Source organism: Microcebus murinus, chromosome X (assembly GCF_040939455.1).
Source record: "Microcebus murinus isolate Inina chromosome X, M.murinus_Inina_mat1.0, whole genome shotgun sequence".
Classification (NCBI taxonomy): domain Eukaryota; kingdom Metazoa; phylum Chordata; class Mammalia; order Primates; family Cheirogaleidae; genus Microcebus; species Microcebus murinus.
In genome coordinates, this window is record NC_134136.1 from 32,913,586 (window position 1) to 32,941,040 (window position 27,455).

At 37.0% G+C, this 27,455-nt stretch overlaps 1 protein-coding gene across 2 annotated transcripts; it reads left to right on the plus strand.

The window, feature by feature from the left end:
* The first annotated feature begins 1,877 nt into the window (after nucleotides 1-1,877).
* Nucleotides 1,878-27,455, plus strand: FAM199X (family with sequence similarity 199, X-linked). 2 transcript variants are annotated; one of them, XM_012787200.2, is made up of 6 exons: nucleotides 1,878-2,403; nucleotides 10,031-10,250; nucleotides 21,428-21,577; nucleotides 22,198-22,359; nucleotides 23,411-23,542; nucleotides 24,957-27,455. In XM_012787200.2, exons 1-6 carry the CDS (start codon nucleotides 2,207-2,209, stop codon nucleotides 25,125-25,127), a joined length of 1,032 nt encoding a protein of 343 aa, XP_012642654.1. In that variant the 5' UTR covers nucleotides 1,878-2,206; the 3' UTR covers nucleotides 25,128-27,455. The 2 variants fall into 2 exon arrangements, with proteins under 2 accessions (XP_012642654.1, XP_012642653.1); XM_012787199.2 differs by having other exon boundaries at nucleotides 1,879-2,403; nucleotides 23,411-23,671.

Consider the following 27,455-nt stretch of genomic DNA (forward strand, 5'->3'; position numbering starts at 1 on the left):
TATTGCAAACCTTCATTTGTATAGCAAGCCATGAAGTATGAGGTTCACCTCATTTATTTTCTCACTAGCTCATGACAAAGTACTATTAACTTGTGCCAACTTGATTGTGAAAACAGACTCAAATACATTTCCTAATTATGTGGCAGCACATAGTTATCATGTACCCATCCAGACCCTACAGCATATGCTTAAAAATAACTGCAAAAGTAAAACACACTTGTTGAAAACTTGCAGACTCTGTCATTAGACTCTAGTTTGAAAAATACCTACCTTTATAGTATGCAAAAAGTATATATATTTAAAGTTTCTGGTGCTATTACCAGAGTATCTAGATTATCATGCACCACTTGACTCTTTTTTCATTTGGACAATCAAGTCTCTTGTTTGTGGGGACTAAGCCATGGCCCATTCAGCATCACTAGTCTCAGACCTCTAGGGATTGGCACATTGGGGACCATAGACCAAACCATCACCACCCACAATTCAACAACTTTTAAATTGGTCAGCCCCATTAGATATTAGTGAATGATTGATTTTGAAAGCCACATAGACAATGCAACATACCTTCTTGCAATCTCAATGAAAGAAAACAGGCATGCTCAACAGTCAAGTAATGAAGTTGCTAAAGCAAGACAAATAAATTTTTTAAAAGGTACAAGAGCTGTTTTCACCATAAGTTGCATTGGCAGGGCAAGGCACAGACTTTAACACATAGTGGGACTTGTTTGTGTTAGAACTCCCCACTTCTTTTGCCTTCTTTCTCCTTTCCTCCTGCCTTCTTACACTTTTCCCCTCCTTTTCACCTATTTCCGTTCTGTTTCCCTCAAGGATTAATGTATTGAGTTTTTCCACAAAGCTAACTATATTTAATGCAAAAAATTTTGAGAAATTCTGCCCTTATTTTATCTGAAAATGTGCTTCCTTTTATAAAACAGTATTAGGTAGCTTTTAAAATTGTCTTCATTTAGCAAAATAAGAAATTGGCAACCTTGGGTTTTCCACTGAACATTTTTAAAAAGTTTTACATATCCTAAATATGGAACCATTTGTCCAGAACACAGAGAAAAGATATGTGATACGGGGAAAGAACAGTATGTGCCACCTAGCAAAGTTGATTTAAATTTAACAATTTAAGCTCCCTAACATTTTCATGCAGGGAGGAGAGCGTTATTAGCGGGAGTGCCTAAGTCTAGTTGGAATCACGGAAGGCTTCACAGAGGAGGTGACGTTGGAGCTGGGGCTTTAAGAATTAGCAGGGGAGAAGGGGAGAAATGGCAGGGCTTTCCAAGCAGAGTGCATAATGCAAGTAAGAGCATAGAGCACAAAAGCGCACTACGTGTCCAGCAGCTCTGAGTAGCCTGGTGGCGGTAACATAGAGTTTTGGGAGTTAGGTGATTAACAGTGAGGCAGGGACAATTTTTTCTGTTTGGATCATTTTCCCTACAGCTCATGGCACGGTGTTGGACACACGCGCTGCAGGTGCTCAATAAATACTTGCTGAACTGGGACATGGTGATCCAGTGTGCTGGGAACCAGGGCATCTGGATTTTTTCTCACGTACTCCCAGTGTGACCTTGGCCAAGTCCCTTTCCCAGGGACTGCGGCTGCTGCTTAGTAATCTAGAGCGAGTGAGAAAGCGGAGGAGGAGGTCAGCCCCCGGCACCGGGCAGGTCAGCGCCCTGAATCCCTGATTCGCTGCGTAGAGGGCGGGGCTGGGCGGGGCGGGCCGCGCAGGGCTGCGGCGGGCGGAGGTTCAGTTCCTCCTCCGCTCCAGCAGGGGGCGCGGGGAGCGGCTTCTGCCGCCCTTCCCCTCCCGACCGGCGCTGGGCGGACTGCTGCAGTCGCGAGCGGCGAGCGCAGTGGGAGGGGAGGGGCGGGGCGGGCCGGGCCCGGCGGCAGCTCAACGCTGACGGGCTGGGCCGGGCAGCTGCGGCGGCGACGGTGGCGGCGACGACGACGGAGGCTGCTGCAGAGGCCACTGAGGCGCTGACTGGGTGGCCGGCGGGTCGTCGTGGCCTCCAGCAGCCTCCTCGCGCGGCCCCTCACTCCCTGGGCAGCGGCGGGCGGCAGCGCTCAGCCTGCCAGTGAGCTGAGGCGGGCACACCCTGGAGCGGCGGCCACTGTGGACAGGTTAGAGTGGGGGCAGGGGCGGGCGCGGGAGCAGCCCGGGGCCAGAGACGGAGCTCAAGCCAGGCCATCTCCAACCATGTCCGACGAGACGTCGGCCACCACTTCCTACGAGAAGTTTCTAACCCCCGAGGAACCCTTCCCGCTCCTGGGACCCCCTCGCGGAGTGGGCACCTGCCCGAGCGAGGAGCCGGGCTGCCTGGACATCAGCGACTTTGGCTGCCAGCTGTCCTCCTGCCATCGCACTGACCCACTCCACCGCTTCCACACCAACAGGTACAGACTGCTGCTGAGGGCAGGGGTGGAATTTCCAGCCCGGTGCCTCTCGCGGGAGAATGCTGAGTCGCTCCCTTGCTCCTGCTTCCTTGCCCCGGGCTGCGCTTCCAGCCACCCCCTCCCCCACCGTCTTCTGATCTGCGCTCATTCCCGGGCTCCTTCCCTACTCCTTCTCCCTATTTTCACTCCTGCCCTCCGATTTTTCTTTCGACCGGCGTTTGACTTTCTTTTCCCCATTCATCTTCTGGCTATAGCAACTCCTCCTTTCCCTACTTTCTCCCTCCCCTTCCCGCCCCTTATCTGTACCCTGCGAATCCCAAACCCCCACCCTAGATTTTTAGATACTCCCCTGTTTCCATCCATCTGCAAAAGTTTAACCCCTTCTATTTCCGGTACGCCAGAGAGTGGATTTCGGATGGTACCAAATCAATCCGTAGATCTTTTGAAAGGTGGCACTTTTAAAGCTAGAACCTTCCTTTTTCCCATTTTTAACCTGCCTCATAATCCTATTCCTTCCACTCCCACCCCTACCCCATTTTTTAGTGGAACACTAGAAAACTAGTGATTTTTTTTTTCTCCTTTATGAACTCTTTGCGTTAGCACTTTAGGCCCTGCCAAAATGTATAAGCTTAAATCTAGAAGATTCCTTCATATAACACATCCTTTGGTTTCCTTCCCCAGTGGGGGGGGGGGGCTCAGAGCAAGGCTTAGGATGGGCTTGTTTATACAAATTTATTCAGAGGGTGCATCTTCTCCTAACTGGTTTTAGTAGAAGATAGTGTTCTAGAGAATTCTCTCATGCAAGTATTTAAGTGGTAGATCTAATGTTGTGGGGAATTTGAAGACGTTTTAGATATAGCCTTAACTTTTAATATAGGTGGATATTTGAGGTGTATGTATACGAAGGGCTGGGAGAGTGGACAACGGACTGGGAGAGGGATTCAGCTGTGAAAAATACTGGCAATAAATTAAGTAGTCTAATTCTGATTTCTGATCCAAGTTTACTATATGAGTTTGATCAAATTCTTCCATATTTTAGTGTCTTTTGTATGTTTGTCCCCTTCTTCCTTTAAAACAATCCACAGATTTACTGAGCTTCTACCAGGTACAAGGAATGTATAAAACATGATTCTTACCTAAAAGTTGTAGTCTGTGGAAACAAGGTGTGGTAGTTAAATCATCACTGTAACACATTTCAAAAGGAAGTGGCAGTAAATTTGTTAGCATTGTTCCAAATTGCCATCACAAAAATGAAGAAACAGGCCCAGAGAGAAAAGACTGAGTTCAAGGTCATAAAACCTAGTTGGGCAGAGCCAAGATTATTTTGGGGAAGCCAGTGATGAAACTTGGAAGAAAACTAATGGATTGAATGTTATAAATGGTGGTTATGGTTTCTTAGATTAACTCAGAGTAGCCTATATAACCTTTAAAATAACTGTCATGTAAATGTAACATTCATGAATTCAAGTGTGCTTATGGTTATTTGGGTTGGAAAATAATGTAAAAGAATACCTTTGCATATATTTGCTGTTTAAGTTTTGCAGCATTGGAGAAAGTCACATACACAAGAAAATTAAATGATTTCAGAATGAGCCTGCTGTGATGATGAAGGCAAGGGAGTAGGGGCAGAGGTGAGGGTAAGCACTAACAAAACTGGTATAGGTGATGGGGAGTTTTTTTTTCTTGTGTTTTCTTCCCCTTCTCTTAAACACTGGTAAGGTCAAGGCTCTTTTTCTTAAAGAAGCAGTGAGGAGGAGGGAGAGGTCCTTGTGAAGGCCCCAGATTTTCCAAGTCAAGCATTTTTCCTAGACACTGCCTGCTTTTTTTAGCCTCCCTCTCTTATCCTACTTTTTATAAGACTTGGAATGGTGGCAGGGGGTCTAATGATTTATATCTTTTTCAGCAGAGAGTAGGAGAAGCAGAATTAGCAATATTTATAGCAGATGATGTTTCTGCCCTAGGCTACCTTCCTTTTTAAGTCTTTTATCCTTCTGGAACGTTCTGCCTTCTTACCCTTCCTCAAGATGGCATTTGAGAGGAACATATGCTTCCAGCCACTTCTTTTCAGGGGGAAGCAAACAGCTAAATCATATATTTGGGCAAAGTTTAGTTTAGGGAGTTCTTTTATTTTGGCATTGTACATTTCACTTTTTTTCTTCACGTCACATCATTTGCCAATTCAGGCAACAGTCCAAAAATCAAATCTGAATATTTGGGTACTGAAATTCTGCTTTGGGTTTAGTTATTGTAAAACAAACTTCACTGGACGTAGAAAGCCTGGTAGTGGGTAGAAATTTGGCTTACCTTTATTTTGCTTCATTCTTATTACCTGATAAGAAAACTGCAGAGATTGTTTAATGGCCTTCATAAAGGCTTTATGATGATGACAGTTTTGTGCCTACTCATTTACTGGTCTCTGGGTTATATTTGCAATCTTTATTAACCAAGAGTGTCATGGCACTAACGGTCTCTGAGGTTGAATGAATGCAATGTTCAGATGAGAGTTGCCTGTGATGTAGGTTGGTTTCAGGTTCAGTAGAAAATAAATTACACGGGCACAGTCAGTTTCCTAAGAATTCACATTTTCATAGGAGTTTCTTTTAGGATTTTAAGACCTAGATGGGTTTGTCTAGAATTTTGGGAAAATAGGATAAATTCCAATAAACCAAAAAAATTAGTGAACTTAAAAAATCTGAAATGTATTGAATATATACAGTGTTTAAGATATCTTCTGATGTCAATGGTGGTTTTCTCTTAGCACTTCTGTCAGGGCTCATTTTGTACACTAACCATGTCTACTGCAACTACTACCACCACCACCAAAAAAGGTTGTCATTTAGCAAATGGGAAAAATTATAATGATGTTGGTAGATTCTATAATTAAATTGTGAGATGAAGGAAGTTAATGTGAACTACCAGATGTTTTATTCTTGTCATCTTTCAGGAGTGCATCAGTACCTTGACATTGAACAATTGTGAAAAGTATGTAGGAGGACAGTGCCATTTTGTACACCCTGTTGGCAGGATATAAAATGAACTATTGTATAAATCATTTATTCAGTTATGTGATTTTAGAGCCCCATTTTCAATCACTATTACCAGAAAAACCCTAAAACTATTGGTGTGCTTTTTGTACCATCCATAGTTTTCCTATCTAGATACAGAATTAGAGATGCAAAAGAGCCGTGGGTTGCAAATGGGAGAACCATGTTGGAGGAATTTGGTTTGGGGCCTTTTGAGACAAGTTGAGAATGGGAGTCAGGCTCTGGAGAAATCCCCAGGCTAGAAATACAGATTCGGGAGTAATCAGTAGAAATCCCTGTGTCGCGATAGGAATGAAACCACAGGTTACAAAAGGTTAAGAGAGTGGAAGCTTTTCAATAAATTTAACAGGGAAAGGAAGGAGAAGAGGGGATGTAGTGGTAATTTGAAAGGGAAGTGAAGGTTTCTTCATTTGTTTTTTGCTTTGTTTAGTTTGTTTTTTCCAAGAATAGAGATTTTAGCTCCTTAGAAGCAGGCCACAAGAAAGGGAGAAGTTGAAAAAGAGAAGGTGGGATGAGCAGAGATGGAAGTGATGAACTCACAAGTCCAAATGGGTAAATTAGTCTTAGAAATGACATGGAATGTTTTTTTTACTTCTGAGACAATAGAGGGGGTAGGAAAGTTGGGTAATGATCCCAGGTCAATTGAGGTAGCTAGGAGGGAACTTAAGTGGGTAGAGTAGGGGATTGTACTGTATCATCTGCTCCAACTTGGAACCTTGATGGCCTGTTGGGCTCCAGAGGAGTAGCAGAGGTCAGGGTGACTGTATGGGGATTCTAGCAGGGAGTCGGTGATGAATACAAGTGATGATGAGGCATTGTACCCTAAGGGTGAATGCATAGCATAGATTTCAAATGACTTTTATCAACTTGACAGTTATAACTTTATTCAGCAGTGGTCACTGGCTGGATTCTCACCCTCAGAGATGATGGTTAGGTCCACCTAAGAGAGGAAGAGGCCACAGAGGATGTGGTGTACATGGTGCAAATGGATTTGCAGTGTACATGGTGCAAATGGATTTCTTAATTTTAGCATTTAAATGGTTATTTACCAAAACACCATTGAAAGCACTTAGTCTGTGTATTCTTGCTGAAATTCCATGCAGAGAAATGTTCTTGGCTTTATGTTTTTTAAATTAAAATTTGAGCAGCAAGCCTACTTATTGAAATCCATTTGTACCATTTCATTGGAATTCTTTTCAACATTTTTTTCTTAAGAATTTAAAGAAAGTCTTTGAGAGTAATCTTACGGTTATAGCTAAATTCTTAATATTAGGTAGCCTTTTCTTAGTGGAATGAAATGTAAGGGCATAGAAATTTGAATATTTTAGCACCGAGCACACAATAGGCATTGATTACAAGTTTAAAACGGACAGAATCACACTTAAATTTTTATTATAAAAGCTGATTATAGAAAATTGTGGGCATATAAAAACTATAAAGACCACTCATAATTCCTTTCCCCAAAGGTAACAAACAAGTGTCATCATTTTGATATTGTCTCACTTAATGCTGTTTCTATGTACATATATAATTTTTAAAAGTCAGGATCAGGCTGTATATACAATTTGTGACCTGCTTATCTGCACTTATATTGTTGAGTGTTTTCGTTTTCAATAAATAGTCTGAAAATATGATTTTTAATGATTATAAGAGTACCATTCAGATATATCACTTAATTATTCCCAGTGTTTTGGTAGCATTTATTTCCCCTTTTGGCTATTGCAAATGATATTGTTTGGACATGTTTGTGCATACATCTTTTTTCCAAATTTCTATTTGGAGAAGGGAATAGAATCCTAGAAGGAGAATTAATGATTTCAAAGGAATAACCCTTTTAAAAGCTTTTGATATACATATAATACCAAATTGCTTTTCTGAAAGATTATGTCAGCTTACACTTGTAGTAGCAGTGATTAAAAGTACTTCCTACTTTGTTTTAATCCATATTGGCTTAAAATAATAATATTTGAAAATTAGAAGATAAAAAATTTTTAAAAATCTTTAAGGGTAAAATACCATTTTTCTATTTTGTAAGTGATTTGTTTCAACTATGAGCAAGGTTTACTTGCCACTGATAATTAAAAATAAAAGACAAAATCATGAATCCAGAAAACTGAGAAACACTGATTTTGCCCTAAGGTAAGAGCATAAAACCAAGCAAATTTCTGACTGTCAGTAATCTAGTGGTTAGATTATTAAATATGGCATGGCTTTTAAAAAAGGAATGCCATTGTTACTCATGGAGGGAAATATATTTCAACAAAATTTTTGCAAGCTGGAAAGAAATTCTAGTTAAAAATAATCATCTAATAGTTTTTCCTAGCACTGAAATTAGTATTTGGCACGTGGAAGATACTGACTAAATGTTTGTTGAGTGGGTGAATGAATCAAGGGAAAAAAGTCACATGCAATTTGAAGACACAAGAGAAAAAATATTAGCTCAGGACCCAATGTAGATAGAGTTTACTGTGTCTAGGACAGAACTTGTGGTGGCTATTGATAACTTTTATTGAACGATCTGGGCAATTTGATTAATTCTACTAGGTTTGTTAATTTTTTATAAAATGAGGATACTGCCCACCTAGCAAGCATGTGATGAAACTAAATAACATTGCAAGGTATTCTAGGATTTTTAGATGAATTTTAGATTTTTATCTATTTCTAAAAATGTATTGACATCTGCTTTTTATTTACTGAACTATAATAATAGTTCGTATGTGTGTTCCAGTGCTTTAAAATGCACTACCTTCAACTCAAAAGAAAAAGATGCCATGAAATTTTTCAAGTTGCTCAAATTTTGTAAATCAGGATCTAAATTCAAGATTAGCCATACAAAATAGGGGAGGAAGCTTTAAAAAATGAAATATATAATTAAGAAAACCTGGATTAAATGAAGGATGAGAACCTAATAATAGGTAAATAATAGGCTTTTCTTCAGGAAGTCATTATTTCAAGAGCTTATTAGTATTGGAAATACTAAGTCATTATCTTAAAGATTAATTCCCTTATGCTACTGCCAAAGCAATGAAGATTATCTTATTAATAGTATAACACTAGTGGAAATTTACAAAAGAAAACAGATTGATAGATTTTGAGACCAGAGAAAAAGAAACCAAAGGGCTTTGCAACAAATACTGTAGACAAAATTTTAATATACTTAATGCATAAAGAACACTTCCAAAATCAATAATGAAAACAACACATAGAAAAACATAGCATACTAGCTAATAAATATGTAAAATTTTGATCTTGCTAGTAATCAAAGAAATAAAAATGTTTCTGTCCAGTAAGATGGGTAAAACATTTTTAAATAAAAATTTCAATGCTGTTAAGGTTGTGGTGAGATGAGCACTTTTATATACTACCTTGGGGAGTGTAAATTGGCACAGCCTTTCAGAAAGATATTTGACTAAATGTACCATGACCCTTAGAAGTATTCATATTCTTTGACTCAGTACTTACCTTTCAAGCAGTCTATCCTGAGAGAATTTATATTTTGATAAATAATTATAAACAAAAAGGCTCATCTCAGTATTATTTGTAATATAAAAGAAAATTGGAAGCAGCCTGTGTCTATTATTGGAAGAATAAGGTTAAATAAATTATGATACATTCAATCAATGGAATATTATATGAGCATTATATTTTTCTAAGTAATATATTTAGGAAAATGTTATATATTAATAATATTAAGTGGAAAAGCCAGATACTAAAATATATACACATAGAATGATTGCTAATTCTGTAAAAAAATATATGCACCTAGAAATAAAGTACTGAAATATTATGAATTAGTTATTGCTCAATAATGGAATTATTGGTCATTTTATTCTTCTTTCATTTCTTATTCTAACATATTTGCAATGAGCCTGTATCACATTAATATGGAAAAGTTATTTAAGTATAACAAACCCTTGAACTTCTACCTGTGTGTTTTGCTGCTGCTTTTCTCTACCCTGTAATAGCTCCCCTCTTCCTTTAATTTAATAATAATAGCTATCATGTATTGAACATTTATTATGTATGCTAAGTGCTGTGTATGTGTTCTCATGTAATCATCACAGTAACTCCATTTTAAAGATGGGGACACAGGCTTGAAGAGGTTATAATTTGCTTAAGATCAAATAGCTAGCAAGGGATGGAGCAAGAATTTGAATTCAGTCTGACTCCAGAGCTTACTCATAACCACTATGCTATATGTCTTATTTACAGATAAAAGTTTTACTTTATCCCTAATTTAAATATGTCTTTCTTTTAAAATATTTTATTATAAAAATTTTCAGACAACTACCAAAGTGGAGAGAAAAGTGTAATGAACCTCATGTTTTTATTATGCAGCTTCAGCAATTATTCACATATGGCATCATGCTTCATCTATACCCCAACCTATTCCTTATTATTTTGAGGCAAATCCTAGACATATTCATAAATATGTTAGTATATTTCCTTAAAAGGTAAAGTTTCTTTCAAAAATATAAAAAATACTTTTCTTATACATGTCATAAATGTATCCTATTAATACCTTAACAGTGTGTAGATTCTGTAGTTCTTGTTGTGATTTCTTTTGTGTTGTGTTTTTGAAGGTGGAACCTAACTTCTTGTGGAACAAGTGTTGCCAGCTCAGAATGCAGTGAGGAACTGTTTTCATCCGTTTCTGTTGGAGATCAAGATGATTGCTATTCTCTGTTAGATGATCAAGACTTCACTTCTTTTGATTTGTTCCCTGAGGGGAGTGTCTGCAGTGATGTCTCTTCTTCTATTAGCACTTACTGGGATTGGTCAGATAGCGAGTTTGAATGGCAGGTAGGTTTTTTTTCTTTTATTGGCATCATTACTACACAAGTAAAAGTACAAATTTCTCTTGATATTTTCATCTCTACCTCAGAGTAAGTTTCTCTGGTGTTTATCCAATCCTGGGGATTCTCTGACAACATGTTTTGAGGCTAAGAAGTACATGGAATATGTATGTTTTCTTTTTGCTAATGTACCTTTTAGACTTCTGATACTACAGATATCCTTTTGTAGATTTTCGTGTAATTTAATACTTGTATAATATTACCATTATTGTATATCATCAGTACCTTATGCATGAATCTAAGCAAATGTATTCTTCTTACCTTATAATAAATTGCTTTCATGTCATTATAGGATACACATCAGGGTCAAGTTATTGTATCTAATATCATAAAGCATTATTACCATAAATATATAATTTTTGGTTCCATTATCAGAAGTATCTAATTTCTCATTTTGTATTATCTGTGTAAGTAGAGCTGTTTTTCACATAACACTTTTTTCTTCTCATGGCATATATACCGTGTAAAATGGCTTTGTGGCAAATTGTTTGAAAATGCTGCCTTATAATGAAGGCAATCTATCAGAAAATGTAGCTTGTGTTATTGCAACATGCATTTTCTGATTGTAAAAGACAGTAACATTTAAAGAAGCTTTCCTGTCGTACAGCAAAGGTTTTTTCAGTAGATGAATGCCTACTATGTTTGAAAACCATCTAAATACTTAAAGTTGTATTCCAAAAGAGGACTCGAATATTATTTTATTTCAAACAATTTTCTTTTCTTTTTCTTTTTGGCTTATAAAAGACAAATATATTTCTCACAATTATAGAGTCTGGAAAGTCCAAGATCAAGGTGCCTGCAAATTTGGTCTCTGGTGAGCGCCCACTTCCTTATAGATGGTGCCTTTTTGCTGCATCTTCACATGGTGGAAGAGGCAAAGGGTCTCTTTTAGGCTTCATTTATAAGGGCACTAATCCCATTTATGAGGGCTCCAGCCTCATGACCTAATCATCTCCCCATTGCCCCAACTTATAGTACCATCAGCTTGGGGATTAGGATTTGAACATACAAATTTTGGGGAATACAAACATTCATACCATAGCTCATTCTAATTGCTGAATCCAGTCACTTTACCCTCAACTATCTTTACTTCTCTGTGACGTTTGACACTGATGATCCATCCCTCTGTCTGAAACACTTTCTTCCCCTGGCCTCTATGACACCTGCTGTCCTGGGTTTTCTCCCTCACATCTGACTGTGTCTACTCAGCCTCTTTAATAGTTGCTCCTTAGACCATCCCTTAAATGTCACCCACAGTCTTGCTCTTGATCTCATTTTCTTTTGCCCATATATTCATATATACATATACTCAGCTGTGATAAATACCACAAAAATGCCAGTGAATCTTCAGTCTCTATGTCCAGCCCAGAGCCATCTCCTGAACAGTCACAGAACAGTGATCACCTGCTGGGCTTCTGCACTTGACCATCCCTCAAGTTCCTCAAACTCCTGATGTTCCAAATGGACTGTGCTGCCACTTCTCTGATCCTGACACACCATGTCTCTTTATCAATAAACATCACCAGAATTCCAATGTCACTGTCCAGTCATCTTGGATTCCTCCCTGTCACCTTCAACAAATGATTAGTCACCAAATCCTACTCATTCTATTAGTGTAAAAGTAACCTGGATGCACCTGCTCCTATCTGAAGTACATCTTTGCCCAGTATAGCATCAATAAGAAAAAAAATGAAAAGTAATGTAAATCTCTCTCTCTTTTTTTTTTTTTTTTTTTGAGACAGAGTCTCACTCTGTTTCTCAGGCTAGAGTGCTGTGGCGTCAGCCTAGCTCACAGCAACCTCAAACTCCTGGGATCAAGCAATCCTGCTGTCTCAGCCTCCTGAGTAGCTGGGACTACAGGCATGCACCACCATACCTGGCTAATTTTTTTCTATATATTTTTAGTTGGCCAATTAATTTCTTTCTATTCTTAATAGAGATGGGGTGTCGCTCTTGCTCAGGCTGGTTTTGAACTCCTGACCTTGAATGATCTGCCCACCTCAGCCTCCCAGAGTGCTAGGATTACAGGCGTGAGCCACCACGCCCAGCCAGTAATGTAAATCTTTATTGTAATCTCTCCCCAAACACCAAAGGGTGATTACAGAGTGTGATACGTAGCAGAATGCACTTAAAGCCTCTTACTCATCCATTTCCTCTAAAAAGCTGATCACTTTTCACAGCATGGTGGTTGAGCTATCTCACATACTCTCTCCTCTCAAAACAGACTCAAGATCCCTACATAGAAGGTTAGAGGAGGGTGGAATCCTACAAGTATTCATGTAGGACCATATTTTATACTGCCACATATATTTGTTGAATTCGTGAATTATCCCTGTGTGCATATATGCCTTTCTCTCCCTCATGACTTTGTTGCTGCCATATATGTCCAAGTTTTAACCATTTTATTTTTCTCTATTCAAATAACTTTTCATTTGCCTATTTGCCTCTACACTTTTCTTTGTCCCATTCATCTTCCACACTGCCACTAAAGTCATCTGTATAAATCAGATCTGTTCATGCTATTCTGTTACTTAAATCCTTTACTGGCCCCATAACCTGTAAGGTGAAGTTCCTACTCCCTAGTCCAGCATGTAAGATCTTTTTTTTTTTTTATTTCAGCATATTATGGGGGTACAAATGTTTAAGTTACGTATATTGCCCTTGCCCCACCTGAATCAGAGCTTCTCAAACAGTTTTCAAATAATACAAAATGGCATCAAATTAAAAAGAAAAGTTTCCAAGTCCCACTCTATAGTGGTTACCACTCTTAAGGGCTTATACAGATATAACTATGTTTGTGTATTGTTAAAAACACACAAACAGGATCATACTTCATCTACTGTTTGGCCTCATGCTTTTTTTCAACTAATATATCTTATTTTTATAACTAGATCATAATTTATTTAATCAGTTTCCTAATAACTATTTAGGTTGGTTTCAGTTTTTTGTTATAAACAATGCTACACTGAAAATTAAGAGATGTTTTTAAGGAGAAAAAAATAATTCACAGCCCTTCTATTTTTATTTTTATATTATTTCAACTTTTTTATATATAGTTATAAATATGATTTAGATAAAAAAATTTTAAGTTTTTTTAAAAATTGAGATAAAATTCACCATTTTAATTATTTTAAAATGTACATTTCAGTGGTTATTATTAATATACTTACAGTATTGTGCAGCCATCACCACTGTATAATTCCAGGAAATTTCTATCATCTCCAGAAGAAATCCCATACCCATTAGCACGTAGTCCCAATTCTTCCCTGCCCCTATCGCCTGGCAACCACTAATCTACTTTCTCTGTGGGTTTGCCTTTCTGGATATTTCATATAAATGGACTCATATATAATATATGGCCTTTTGTGTCTGGCTTCTTTCACTTAGCGTAATGTTTTCAAGGTTCATCCATGTTGTAGCATGTAACATTACTTCGTTCCTTTCTAGGCCAAATAATATTCCATCGTGTGGGTATAGAGTACCACATTTTGTTTATCCATTTATTAGCTGTTGAACATTGGGGTTGTTTCCATTTTGGGGCTCTTATGAATAATACTGCTATGAACATTCAGGTACAAATTTTTATATGGACTATATTTTTAATTCTCTTGGATATCTCCCTAGGAGTGGAATTGCTGGGTCATATGATAACTCTTAGTTTAATTTTTTGAGGAACTGCCAACATATTTTCCAGAGTGGCTGCACCATTTTACATTTACACCAGCTATATATAAAAGTTCAAATTTCTCCACATCCTCGTCCACACTTGGCATTGGCTGTCTTTTTGGTTATAGCCATCCTGCTGAATATAAAGTAGTATCTCATTGTGGTTTGATTTGCATTTTTGCTAATGACTAATGGTATTGAGCATCTTTTTTATATGCTGATTGGCCATTTGTATGTCTTCTTTGAAGAAACATCTATTCAAATCCTTTGTCTCTTAAAATTGTATTTGTCTTTTTATTGTTTAGTTGTAAGAGTTCTTTCTGTATTCTGGCCACTAGACCCTTATCAGAAAGATGATTTGCAAAAATGTTTTTGCATTCTGTTAGTTGTCTTTTCACTTGATAGTGTTCTTTGACACACAAAAGTTTTTAATTTTGATGAATGAAGTTCAGTTTATCTGGTTTTTCTTTGCTGTGTTTATAACATCACATTTTAAAAACCATTGCCTAATCCAAGATCATGAAGATTTTCACTTGTTTCCTCTTCAGAGTTTTAGAGTTTTAGTTCTTACTTTTAAGTCTTTGATTTATTTTGACTTGCTTTTTGTACAAATATGGTGTAAGATAGGAGTCCAAATTTGTTGCTCTATGGATTGCTATGTTAGAGACAAATGATTTCAGGAGTTTTGCAGGGCTTTGCCCTGAAGGAGTATGTGAACATGTTAGTTCGCATATCAAAAGCTTCCAGGCCTCTGGAGGGCATCTCAAAGGTCTGTGGCTGCTGCTTTCCTAGATGACCCTTCAGTCTCTAACCTGTGGTTTTCGGCTGCTTTGAATGACAAAGCAGGTTTGCAGGGAGCCACAGGATGAAACTGATTCAAAGAGTACCCCACACACACACAGACACCTGCAGCTAAAAACAGTTAGCCCAAGGGACAGTTCCTGCAAAACTCCTGAAATCAGTTCTGTCCCTAATATAGCAATCTATGGAGCAACACAAATTCATTCATTTTTTTTTTTTTAAGAGATATGGTCTTGCTGTTGCCCAGGCTGGACTTGAACTCCTGAGCTCAAGTGATCCTCCTTCCTCAGCCTCCTGAGTAGCTGGGACCAAAGGTGTGCACTACTGTGCCTGGCTCCCAAATTTGTTCTTTTGCGTGTGGATATCCAGTTGTCCCAGCACTATTTGTTGAAAAGACTATTTTTTGCTCACTGAATGGTCTTGGTACCTTGTCAAAAATGAATTGATCATAGATGTATGGGCTTATTTTGGGGCTCTCAATTCTATTCTGTTGGTGTATCTATCTTTACGCTGTTTTAATTACTATAGCCTTGTGGTAAGTTTTGAAATTGTATAGTGAGAGTTCTCTCACTTTGTTCTTTATAAAGATTGTTTAAGCCAGGCACAGTGGCGTGCACCTGTAGTCCCAGCTTACTCAGGAAGCTAAGGTGGGAGGATGGCTTGAGCCCAGAAGTTCGAGTCTAGCCTGGGTAACATAGCAAGACCCCGTCTCTTTAAAAAAAAAAGACCATTTAAGCTACTTGGGGTCTCTTGCCATTCCATACAAATTTTAGGATCAGGTTGTCCATTTCTGCAAAAAAGGCAGTTGTAATTTTGGTAGAAATTGCATTAAATCTGTAGATTGTTTTGGGGAGTGTTGCCATCTTAACAGTATTAAATATTCCAATCCATGAATATGGGATAGAATGTCTTTATTTAGTGCTCCTTTGATTTCTTTCGATGATGTTTTGTAGTTTTTCAGTGTGCAATTCTTGTACTTGCTTGGTTAAATTTATTTCTAAATATTTTGCTTTTGATGCTCTTGTAAATGGTATTTTTTAAATTTCATTTTTGGGTTATTCATTGCTAGTACATTTATAAAAATAAAATTGATTTTCGTATATTGATTTTGTATCCTGAAGCTTTGCTGAACTCATTTGTTGGCTTTAATAGTTTGTTTCCCTGTGTGGATGCCATTTACTTCTTGCTTAATTGCCCTGGGTAGATCTCAAGTACAGTGGTTTTTTTTGTTTGCTTTTTTTTTTTTTTTTTTTTTTTTGAGACAGAGTCTCACTCTGTTGCCAGAGCTAGAGTGTCATGGCGTCAGGCTAGCTCACAGCAACCTCAAACTCCTGGGCTCAAGTAATCCTTCTGCCTCAGCCTCCTGAGTAACTGGGACTACAGGCATGTGCCACCATGCCCAGCTAATTATTCCATATATTTTTAGGTGTCCAACTAATTTCTTTCTATTTTGAGTAGATATGGGGGCTCGCTCTTGTTCAGGCTGGTCTCAAACTCCTTAGCTCAAACGATCCACCTGCCTCGGCCTCCCAGAGTGCTAGGATTATAGGCATGAGCCACCAAGCACAGTGTTGAATGGAAATGGTGAAAGTGACCATCCTTGTCTTTTTCCTGATCTTAGGGGAGTACTTTCAGTCTGCTTCTGGATAGTTTTCTAGTATCTTGTTAAGGATTTTTGCATCTATATTCATAAGGGATATTGGTTGATAGTTTTCTTTCCTTGTGTCTTTGCCTGGCTTTAGTATCAGGATAATTGTAGCTTCATAGAATTAGGAAATGTTCCCATCTTTTCTGGATAAAATTTTGTAATAAAATTTTCTCATTTAACATATCATAAACTTTTTCATGATATTCATAATGAATTTTTTAATGGCTGCCTAATATTCTTGCTATTAGTTGTACTAGAACTGGTAAAATCATTCCCCTATTTACATCTGTTTCAAATTTTTCTCTATTATAGATAACATAACAGAAATCATTTTTGTGTGGGTATCATTTTATTCTTCAGTGTCTCATTTTTTTAAAGTACATGCTTTGTATTTAAAATCAGGCCAGGTGCAGTGGTTCATGCCTATAATCCAAGCACTTTGGGAGGCCAAGGTGGGAGGATTGCTTGAGGCCAGGAGTTTGAGACCAGCCTGAGCAACATAGTGAGACCCCCATCTCAACAAAAGCTTAAAAAAAATTAGGGCATGGTGGCATACACCTGTAGTCCCAGCTACTTGGCAGCTAAGGCAGGAAGATTGCCTGAGCCCAGGAGAATGAGGTTACAGTGAGCTGTGATTGTACCACTGCACTCTAGCCCAGGCAACAGAATGAGATACTGTCTGAAAAATAAAATCAGACTACAAGGATTCTTCATAAAGCTTAATCAAATGTAGTGCTGATAATTCTGAGATATTTTTTCTGCTTGTTTCATGTGGTTTATTTAGTCTTATCCATAATGTTGCAAGGTGGTAGGCAATTTAAAATTTTAATTGATGGCTTCTTTACTCATTTCATGAGTAGTTAGAGTGGAAAACCATCCCCATTCACTCACCATTAATGTACTTGAGTGACTATGATATTTGAACTAAAATCAGTCCTGCCTTAGTAATGTGTTTTCCCTCTTCTGAAATTGGAGTACGAGTACTCTGTTACCATGGATATTTGCTATTTAAATATTCTGAAAGGTTTAAAATGCTGTCTTGTCTTTGTGGGCTCTTATAATGATGAGCAATAAATTATCCAAGAAGATAATTACAAATTATATGTTAGTATTAATGCAGATGAAAAATCATTTAATGTAGTTTAAAAATTTGCATTACTTCTGTTATGACTGAAAACTGCATCTGTTTAAATCTTTCTTTTTAACAGATGTTTCTATTACTACTAAAGTAAATATAAATGATTTATAGATTCTCTGGGAAGAGAAGTACTAACTACTCAATAAGAAGAGATTTTAACCTTAGAATGAAGTAGCATCTTAGCATTTTGCTTTGCTGATAGTTTTCTTTCCTTGCATTCCTTTTGTTAGTAAGGATATATTTGACTAGTCTTAGAGCTTGAGAAATTATTTCTATTGTTGAGCAGGAAAGCTTAGAAAATTTAAAGGGTGAGTAATTCTGCTGTCACATTTGAAACCTAGAGGTACAGTCTGAAATTACATATTAGCTGTTACGGAAATGAGCTTACTCATAAAATTCTGCTGCATCCTGCAGAAAATATGGCAGAGATTTGATTTAAATCTCCCTATGTGTCACAATTACTGATTATAATATAAATATGCCAGATACTGTCTATGAAATATATGGAATGGGAGTTATTAAGCATTTTATTCTGAAATATATTATCAGTTATAAAATGGAAAATTGCTGGTCTAATAAAAATATAGGAGCCCATACAATTAATTCTGCTATACAACTGCTACTACTCTAATCCCATATCTCCAATTGACTACTTGACATTTCTACTTGGATGGCCTTATTATTTAATACTAACCTATTATCTAATGCTGAGTTCTTGGGCAGTGATGCCACTTCCAATTACAATGTTTCCATGGAAAAAAAATAGTCTCTGCTTTGTGACATGTCTTATAGCATAATGAAAAATGACTGCTTTCTGTTTAAAGGACACTTGTGCTTGCTTCTTTCATTATCTCTACAAACTCTATATCCCAGCTTGCATTCTTCTCTCATCCCAAACTGCCTCCAAGGCAAGACTGTCTGGCATAGTTGAAAGCACTGGACTTGTGTCCTACTCTGGATTCTGCCACTTAAATTGTATGACCTTCCCTGGACATCATTTTCCCTTATTTGTAAAATGAGGGTGTTGAACTAGAAGATCTGTAACATTGCTTCAGTTCTCTTGCTGTAAAAATTGAGGTGTTTAAGTGTATCACTCTGGATAGGTTGTATGACCTGTCACCAGTTTTCTTCTGGTCTCAACATCTTGACTGTTTATTACCCTTATCCATTCAGTTATCAAACAGCTTTGTAAATTGTTTTCCATTTGAAATTTTTCATATCTTTTAATTTTTCTTTCCATTTTTGCTTATCTTAGTTCAGGCCTAGATTACAACAAAAGCTTCCTGTTTAATTCCAATCTTACCTCACTCTATTTTGTCCCCATAGTGCTTTTAAACTAATCTTCCCTAAAGACCATTTTCATCAAATTACTTCTACTTTGAAAATGTTATCAGCCCTCTTCTACATATCATATGACTGTTTCTGGGTCTTCTGTTGAACTTGCAAATCCCGAGCACTGATTTTCTGTTTTCATCATGTTGGTATATGGTTAAATGATATATGTCACCTCTCCCTGTTTTTTTCCATCTGTGATTTTATGAAGTTATTCTCCTTACCTGAATGCCTTTTTCTTTTTCCCCTTCTATCATTCTGAAACACTACCTTGTGAAACTTAACCCAGCCACTTTAGCAAAATGTGGCATTTTCTGTGGATCTATGCTTTTCTAAGAGTCCAAAATGATGGCAAGGAATAGAAAAAGAAGAATACATCTCTCTATTGAGTTTCACCTATATGCCAGGCATGTTAATCTCACTTAAACCTCTCAATAATCTCTTGAGATTGATGGTATTAATGACATTTTACTACAAACTCTGAGGCTGAAAGAAACAAACTAACCTACAGAGGTTATACTGCTAGTGAGCAGTGGAGCTGGGATTGGAACTCTGGAGTCTTTTTACTTCTAACTGAAAAAAATGACCAAAGAAGCATTAATTGCCTTTTTTTTATACCCCCTCCCTCAATAAACACATAAACAGAATTAAAGGTACAAATTTAAGTGCTTAGCATTTAATCTGGCACCTAGCAGATATTCTCTCAACATTTAGATGAAAATTTGTCTTAAGTTTTGAAAATACAGGTATTTTAGGAATTCCTTTTTCTACCTCATTTATCAAAGGAGCTTGAAGTAGGGGAGGCCTTTCATATGATAAGGAGTGTCTCATTTTGTTTTAGGGACCCCAAGGAAATTTCTAATGTTGTGGTTTGAAGTCAGAGGGAAAATAGCAAAGCATTTTCTTTTTTCCAATTAAAGTCTGAGAAAGAGATAGCCTTCTTGTGTGTATTCAGCAATCATAATTCATAACAATGACTAGATAACATTAGGGCCAAGGAGGAACAACAATTCAATTAACAAGCAATGTTAGTTAATGAGATTTTAGAAGAAGTTAAATTATTCGAAGTCACATACTTGGACTCATCAATGACTGTTATTGTGATAATGTGGTTTTTAAGAGTATTAGAAAGAATGCTCTTTCTCAACTTAGTTTCATTCTGAATGTCGTGGTCATCTTCCAGGGATAATGACCCCATCTTTGTGGCTTCACTCATCTCTCCTATGAGATTGACTCCTATGAGATTGTGCCTGCTTGCAGTCCTTTGTAGCTCTCCCACACTTTAATCCTGCAGCTTCAATCCGCTGCTAGATATTTCCATTGATGACCTGTCATTTCAAATTCAGTATTCATCACGTTTTGTGTTATATAATTTGTATGTTTGTGTTATCATATTACCTTCCCAAATAGAGTATAAAGTTTTTGTGTAAGGACTTAAACTCCCTGTACGTATTAAAGTGCTGTGTGTATAATAGAAATTCAAATACATGTGATTCCAATAGTCTTTATGAGTAAAGTAGCTTCTCTTTTGGTAACTTCAAAAGCCTAGGAATCATCCAGAGTTCAGGTACAATTATAAACCCTATGGAACCAAAAAGCAACAATAAGATGCTGTTTTGTACCTTATAAAAATGAAAGCAATGTTTCTGAAAATTGTTATATTCTCTTTGTAGAAGAAAATACTTTATCTTTTTATGAATGAATTAAATACATTTATTTAAAATTAAATCTATTAGAACTTTTGAAGGTAACAAATATGTTTATTACCTTGATAATGGTGATGGTTATGTATATGCGTAAACTCATCAAATTGTATACAGTATACATCAATAAAGCTGTTAAAAAATTAAATCCACTCTGTTTAATAGGCAATATAAAATTATAGAACATATTTTTGCTGTTTGTCTAACTTTAAATTGCTTTGATTTTCTGTGTGTTGAACTTGGTTTTATTTCTCCTTTGTCTATACTTTGTTTTCCATCATTTTTTTCCTAATACTTACGGTCCTTAAAGTGTTTGCAGCATATTTTAAATTATTTTAATTGTCTTGAAGTTGTTAATACAGACTTGAGGACAAAGACCATGATTTGTCTTTATGTTGGAAGTATGTCTGGCACAGTCTATGATAGAAAACCACTTAGTGGCAGATCACTCAGATCTCCCAAGATGGAGACCCGAGCTGCTTATTCATTAAGTTGTCTGGGCTGTAGTCACATTCATGTTATAAATTAAAAACCTTACTGATGATTGACTCTTAACTTCCATTGTAACAGGTCTTGATTATGGTTTTAAGCTTTTGGAAAACGTCTTTTATTGAATAAGTAAATACATACATAGAGTATATTGATGTTGCTGCTTTGTATAAAATAGGCATGGATCAAAATTAATGTCCTCCAATTCTGTATTTGCCATGAGTCTTATATTAAAGTAACTTCTAATCAATGTGTGATTCAATCAACATGTGATATATTGTGATGTTTAAAATATAATTTTAAACAATTTTGCTTTCCCTATCCCCACCTTCCTTATTTTTATACAGTTACCAGGCAGTGACATTGCCAGTGGGAGTGATGTACTTTCTGATGTCATACCCAGTATTCCAAGTTCACCTTGCCTGCTTCCTAAAAAGAAAAACAAGCACCGGAATTTAGATGAGCTTCCTTGGAGTGCAATGACAAATGATGAGCAGGTAAATATCTGCACATTCTTTTTGTTGTTATTGTTTTTTTGTTTGTTAGGTTTTTTTTTGAGACAGAGTCTTGCTCTGTTGCCCAGGCTAGAGTGCTGTGGCATCAGCCTAGGTCACAGCAACCTCAAACTCCTGGGCTCAAGCGATCCTCCTGCCTCAGCCTCCCGAGTATGGGACTACAGGCATGTGCCACCATGTCTGGCTATTTTTTTCTCTATATATTTTTGGTTGTCTAGCTAATTTCTTTCTATTTTTTTAGTAGAGATGGGGTCTCGCTCTTGTTCAGGCTGGTTTCGAACTCCTGACCTTGAGCTATCTGCCCGCCTCGGCCTCCCAGAGTTCTAGGATTACAGGCGTGAACCACCATGCCTAGCCTCCACATTCTTAATTAAAAACATATATGTGGAGAATATGTGAGGCTCAGTTTATTGCTGATTGCTATTTAAAGCTACTGAGCAAATGTAGATTGCTTAGTAAATCTAAATTTGAGCTTTAACCATTTTTCAGGGAACGAATATAATCTTAAGTACTTCTAATATATAAAATACATTATAATTGACATACTAAAGGATCAGAGGTTTTAGTAATGATATTGTTTGTTATAATTTTTTATCATATAGGTGGAATATATTGAGTATCTGAGTCGGAAAGTCAGTACTGAGATGGGTCTTCGGGAGCAACTTGATATTATTAAGATCATTGATCCTTCTGCTCAAATCTCCCCTACAGACAGTGAGTTTATTATTGAACTTAACTGTCTCACAGATGAAAAACTGAAGCAGGTATGTAAAAAAAATACAGATTGTTTACCTATTGAAAATACCACCATATTATAAAATGTAGACTAGAGTAATCATTTGTAAATGCATAGATAAATAAACTCAAAATCATTGTTGTAAAATATAATATTAGGAAAAATGGTGGTAATGTTTGAGAACATGTGGTTTTAAGAGGTTTTATGCACATCTCACGTAGCAGTACCTTTCTGGGATCAATGTGATTCTAGAACCTGCTCTTCCATTGTATGGGCTTTGAAACTTAATGTCACCACTGAAGGGGTGGTTATGCTAAGGTATAGATTTATTCTAATTCAACTTACAGGAGACTAGTTGACAATCCAAATACTGATTTAAGCTATGCTTTGGTAAACATCTGGGCTGAGGGGTTTGAGTTAAAACTAAAAAGAGCTTTGCTGCTCTTTTTCTCTAGTACATGGCTGAATGAATGTTTGTGTCCTTAAGTTCTACTTTTGGTTTTTTTGTTTTGCATTTATCATTATTTATGAAAATTTCTCTCATTTCAGTATTTCTCCAGACAGACACACTATAATTTTCTTCATTGCAGCTCATTTTTCATTAGTATGGTAAATTATCTTACATTTGAAGACAGGTACTGTTGGCCTTTAGCTAAGATTTAGGAAACGCCCTAATGTTAGATACAATCTGCAACTTACTTAAATCATCTTAAGTGGAGACCTTTAACAAATATCTAATTTCATATATTTTATTTTGTTGCTAGTTTCTATTTCAGTGTTATTTTCTTACAATCTTAAATTCTGAAGGCCAGTAGCCTTCCATTTACTGATTATATTTTATATGCTTTAAAATCTAGCTTATAACGTGTTTTCTAGAATTTTGAACATTGTCCATTTTTCTGGTACTTATTTCTAAATTTAGAGATTTCTTTTGCCCTTCTATTCTACCTTATTTATGCATCTGCAGCACTTTTGACAATCTTTTAGATTCAGTACAATGTGATTGTTTTTCCCCCCAGCATTTTGAGGGTAGAGGGTCAAGATACCACATTAACCAGTTTTTTTCTGTGTATCCCAAGGTCAGAAACTATATCAAGGAGCATAGCCCTCGCCAACGGCCTACAAGAGAGGCCTGGAAGAGAAGCAACTTTAGTTGTGCAAGCACCAGTGGAGTGAGCGGTGCCAGCGCCAGCAGCAGCAGTGCCAGCATGGTCAGTTCTGCAAGCAGCAGTGGGTCCAGTGTTGGAAACTCTGCTTCAAACTCCAGTGCCAACATGAGTCGAGCACACAGTGACAGCAACCTGTCTGCAAGTGCAGCAGAGCGGATTCGGGATTCAAAAGTAAAACGTCTAATCAATACAAAACTTTACCTTTCAATATTAACATTAGTATTCCTTCACATAAATTTCTTGAAGAGTTAAAATGATCCTGCTATCTAGATGCCTGTGGGTTTGGTTTTAATTGAACAAGCAGGATGCTCTGCTGTTGAACAAAGCACTCCAGGCTGAGTGCTTTGACATGCCATTTTGACCCACAGCCATATCTCATTCAATTTTATCTGATTTTTGTGTCTAAGTAAGAAAAATTGATGGAAATAATGAATTATCTCGATTGCGATATTGACTGCAACTCACTACTGAGCGAATCTCACTATGTTGCTGATGTTGCTGTCTATTAGCTCCTAAGAATGTTGTGTATGTGTTTTGTGTGTGTTTAATGTTTTCTCAATGTTTTAATCTTGAATGTTTCTTCTTGGCTAATTTAAAAATGAAATAATGCTCTCTGTAATTTCCATCTATTCTTTCACAGTTGAAAAATTCTATATAATATATAGAATTATATCTAAAAAAGATATAAGCATATATATTAAATAGAATGGTGCTGTGGCTTAGCAGGGGAGCTTATTTCCTTGCAGTGGAAAGAGTCTAGAGCCAGTTTAAGGATGATAAGAGAATCTGTTTAATTCTTTGGGAACCCAGTGATGACTTGAAGATACACAGTGATTCCTTCTCTGGTTCTTAGTGAATGAAGTAGCAGAAACATAGCCAGCTTTGTTGGGATGTCTCTGGATGTGTGGTCATTCCTTTTTGGCATCAGTTCATCAGTGACAAGGGTTGGAGTACTCACAGGGTTTCTAATGGACTTTTAAGATGGTATTTGCCTAATATGAAAAAGGCATGACTTTTTCCCCAGCCATTGTAAAATTGCTAGTGTTTTTAGATGAAAGGCACCTGAGAATGATAAGCATTAGAAATTTGGGCAATGTTCTCAACATTTGTTTTTAGTATTGTCCCCGAGTGTTAATTGTATGTTCGCTGTACACTGACACCCATGTACCTTAATTGGATTAAAAAAGGGAAGGCTTTGAAATGACTTGTTTATTCATAACTAGCCAAAATGATCAAGTTTCAGCCCTTCTAATCAAAAGGGTCACTGGTCAAATACTATAAAAATAGAATCTTAAAGAATTATTTTCTAGTCTAAGCCAATGGCTCACTTATTGGAACAAGGATCATACTAACAGCTCTTAAAATTTAGAAAATAGAGAATTTGATTCATAAAACATTTTAGGGTGGATATGCCAAGAGCTAAACCTTACTGATTTAGAAATTTTTATTTTGACAGAAGCGATCCAAGCAGAGGAAGTTACAGCAGAAGGCCTTCCGCAAGAGGCAGCTGAAAGAGCAGAGACAGGCCCGGAAGGAGAGACTCAGCGGGCTCTTCCTTAATGAAGAGGTGCTGTCCTTGAAAGTGACTGAGGAAGACCATGAAGCAGATGTTGATGTTTTGATGTAATAAGGGTGAATTTATCAGCATTCTTTCTGAGCATTAAAGTATTCTATCCTTATTGGTTTACATGCATCTTGACCAAAATTTTGGTTAGGGCTGTGCTGATGTACCATAAATAATTTAGGCTAGTGGTTCTCAGCGGGTGGTTCAGGGACCTGCCGCTTCATCATTACCTGAGTTGTCCGGAATACATACATACTACTGGGCCCCACCCCCAGACCTAGTGAAACAGAAACCAGAGGGGAGGGGCTCAGCGTTGTGTTTTAACTAGTGCCAGATTATTCTGATGCACATTCTAGTTTAAAAACCACTGACTTGGGTAAATGTTTTGACTATTTAAACATTGTGGTGGTTAAGTGAGCTTTTTCAAAGACTAGTACTTTCACAGTTTTGAAGATTTCAAAGTACTGCTGTCAAGTAGTTTATTATGTCAGTATATGTAATGTGTGAAGATCATAATTCAGTTCCCTTCTTAATGTTACAGTTTCTTAGTTTACTTTTTCTAAAGGGCCATAGCATAATTCCTGATTCCTGGTGGAAATCTTTTTTGAGGTGTGGGTGTGGGCAAGGTGTGGATTGCTGTTTACAATAGTGCCTTCATTAGGTTTAGTTCTATTTTCATTCATTATTAACTCAAAGGTATAAGAACAGGCCCTAATCTTTTTCCTGTTAGATTTATTTTTTGTTTTTCACTTTATGTAAATGCATTATCCTCTCTGTAAGTGATGACTACTGAGGAAGTAATGTTACTAATATCTGAATTTTAGACTTGATGCTATGTTGATTATTATTCAAATTGAGAAAGCAATTATGCAAAAGAACCAGTTATACTTTTCCATTGCTTTCTGAAATTTTAGGCTGTAGAATTGTCTCAGAGGCAGAAAATAAGTCTCTCTATAGCTCTTTCAAGTCCTTTTTGTAGGTCTTTTTATTTTTCAGCACAGCTCTAATTTTCAAATATTTGGTATAACAGCTTCTGGCATGTGACCTAGTTAATGTTCAAAATTACCTGATGAAGACCCTTATAGTTCCGCTAAACTTCTCTATAAATTACTAGACATATACAGAGCAGTAAAGATATAGAAACCTTAGCTTGTTGGTTATTAATAGAACCCTAATTTTAAATGTGAAATCATGGAATTTCTTTAAATGTTTTCATAGAGAGTTTGTTATGAACATTGGGAATAGCCTGATTCCTTTTCTTCTACCACATGTCTTGAACATTCACATGGGTTAAAGAAGATGGAAACTGATACTACTGACAATCAAGCTGCTTGCTGACTTTCATAATTTTCTTTTTATTGTGGGTGACATTTGGGAGGTAATCATGATTCTGTAGAAAGAGTTTTAATCAATATTTTTTGAACTCTAGAGTCCAGAGGTTAATGGGATTTCTACTTTTTACTTTTTGTTTATATCTAGTAGCTTGTTAAGAAAATGATTAATGACTTAAATTCTTAATTCTCAGTTGATATGAAGGCTTAAATTTTGCTTACAATCATGTGTTTTAAATTTTTTATTTCATTTTGGTTCCTTGAATATTAAAAAATGAAAACAAGGCCGGGTGCGGTGGCTCACGCCTGTAATCCTAGCACTTTGGGAGGCCGAGGCGGGCGGATCGCTCAAGGTCAGGAGTTCGAAACCAGCCTGAGCGAGACCCCGTCTCTACCAAAAATAGAAAGAAACTAATTGACCAACTAAAAATATATATACAAAAAATTAGCCGGGCATGGTGGCGCATGCCTGTAGTCCCAGCTACTCGGGAGGCTGAGGCAGTAGGATCGCTGAGCCCAGGAGATTGAGGTTGCTGTGAGCCAGGCTGATGCCACGGCACTCACTCTAGCTTGGGCAACAAAGTGAGACTCTGTCTCAAAAAAAAAAAAAAATGAAAACAGAGGATAAAAATCAATGCATTGCAGCTTTGCCAAGGTCTGTGGTATGGTTGTAACCTTTTGAAGACTACTAAATCATAATTTAAAATTTTACTAAAATAAAAGTATATCTATTGTTTTCTATTGGAATTATCCTTCTGACTTTCCCTCTACTCCCTCTTTGGTACTCTTAACCAGCTTAGAGGGCCCAAAGAGAGCTTGGGGATAGACTCCAGAATACTCTGCAAAAGGTAGAAAGAGTCAACCTTGTTGTTTTCCCTGCCAAGTATAGGAAGAGCAAATGGAAAGAAGAACAAATATATCTGTATTCCTTAGCTGTTCTTAGCAAAAGCAAAATCCCACAGAATGATTTCCTAACCATGTTTACTTATTCTTCAAAGAAAATAGGCCCCTTTTAGAGACCATAGAGCAGTATTTATCTGTCAAATACTTAGCAACTATT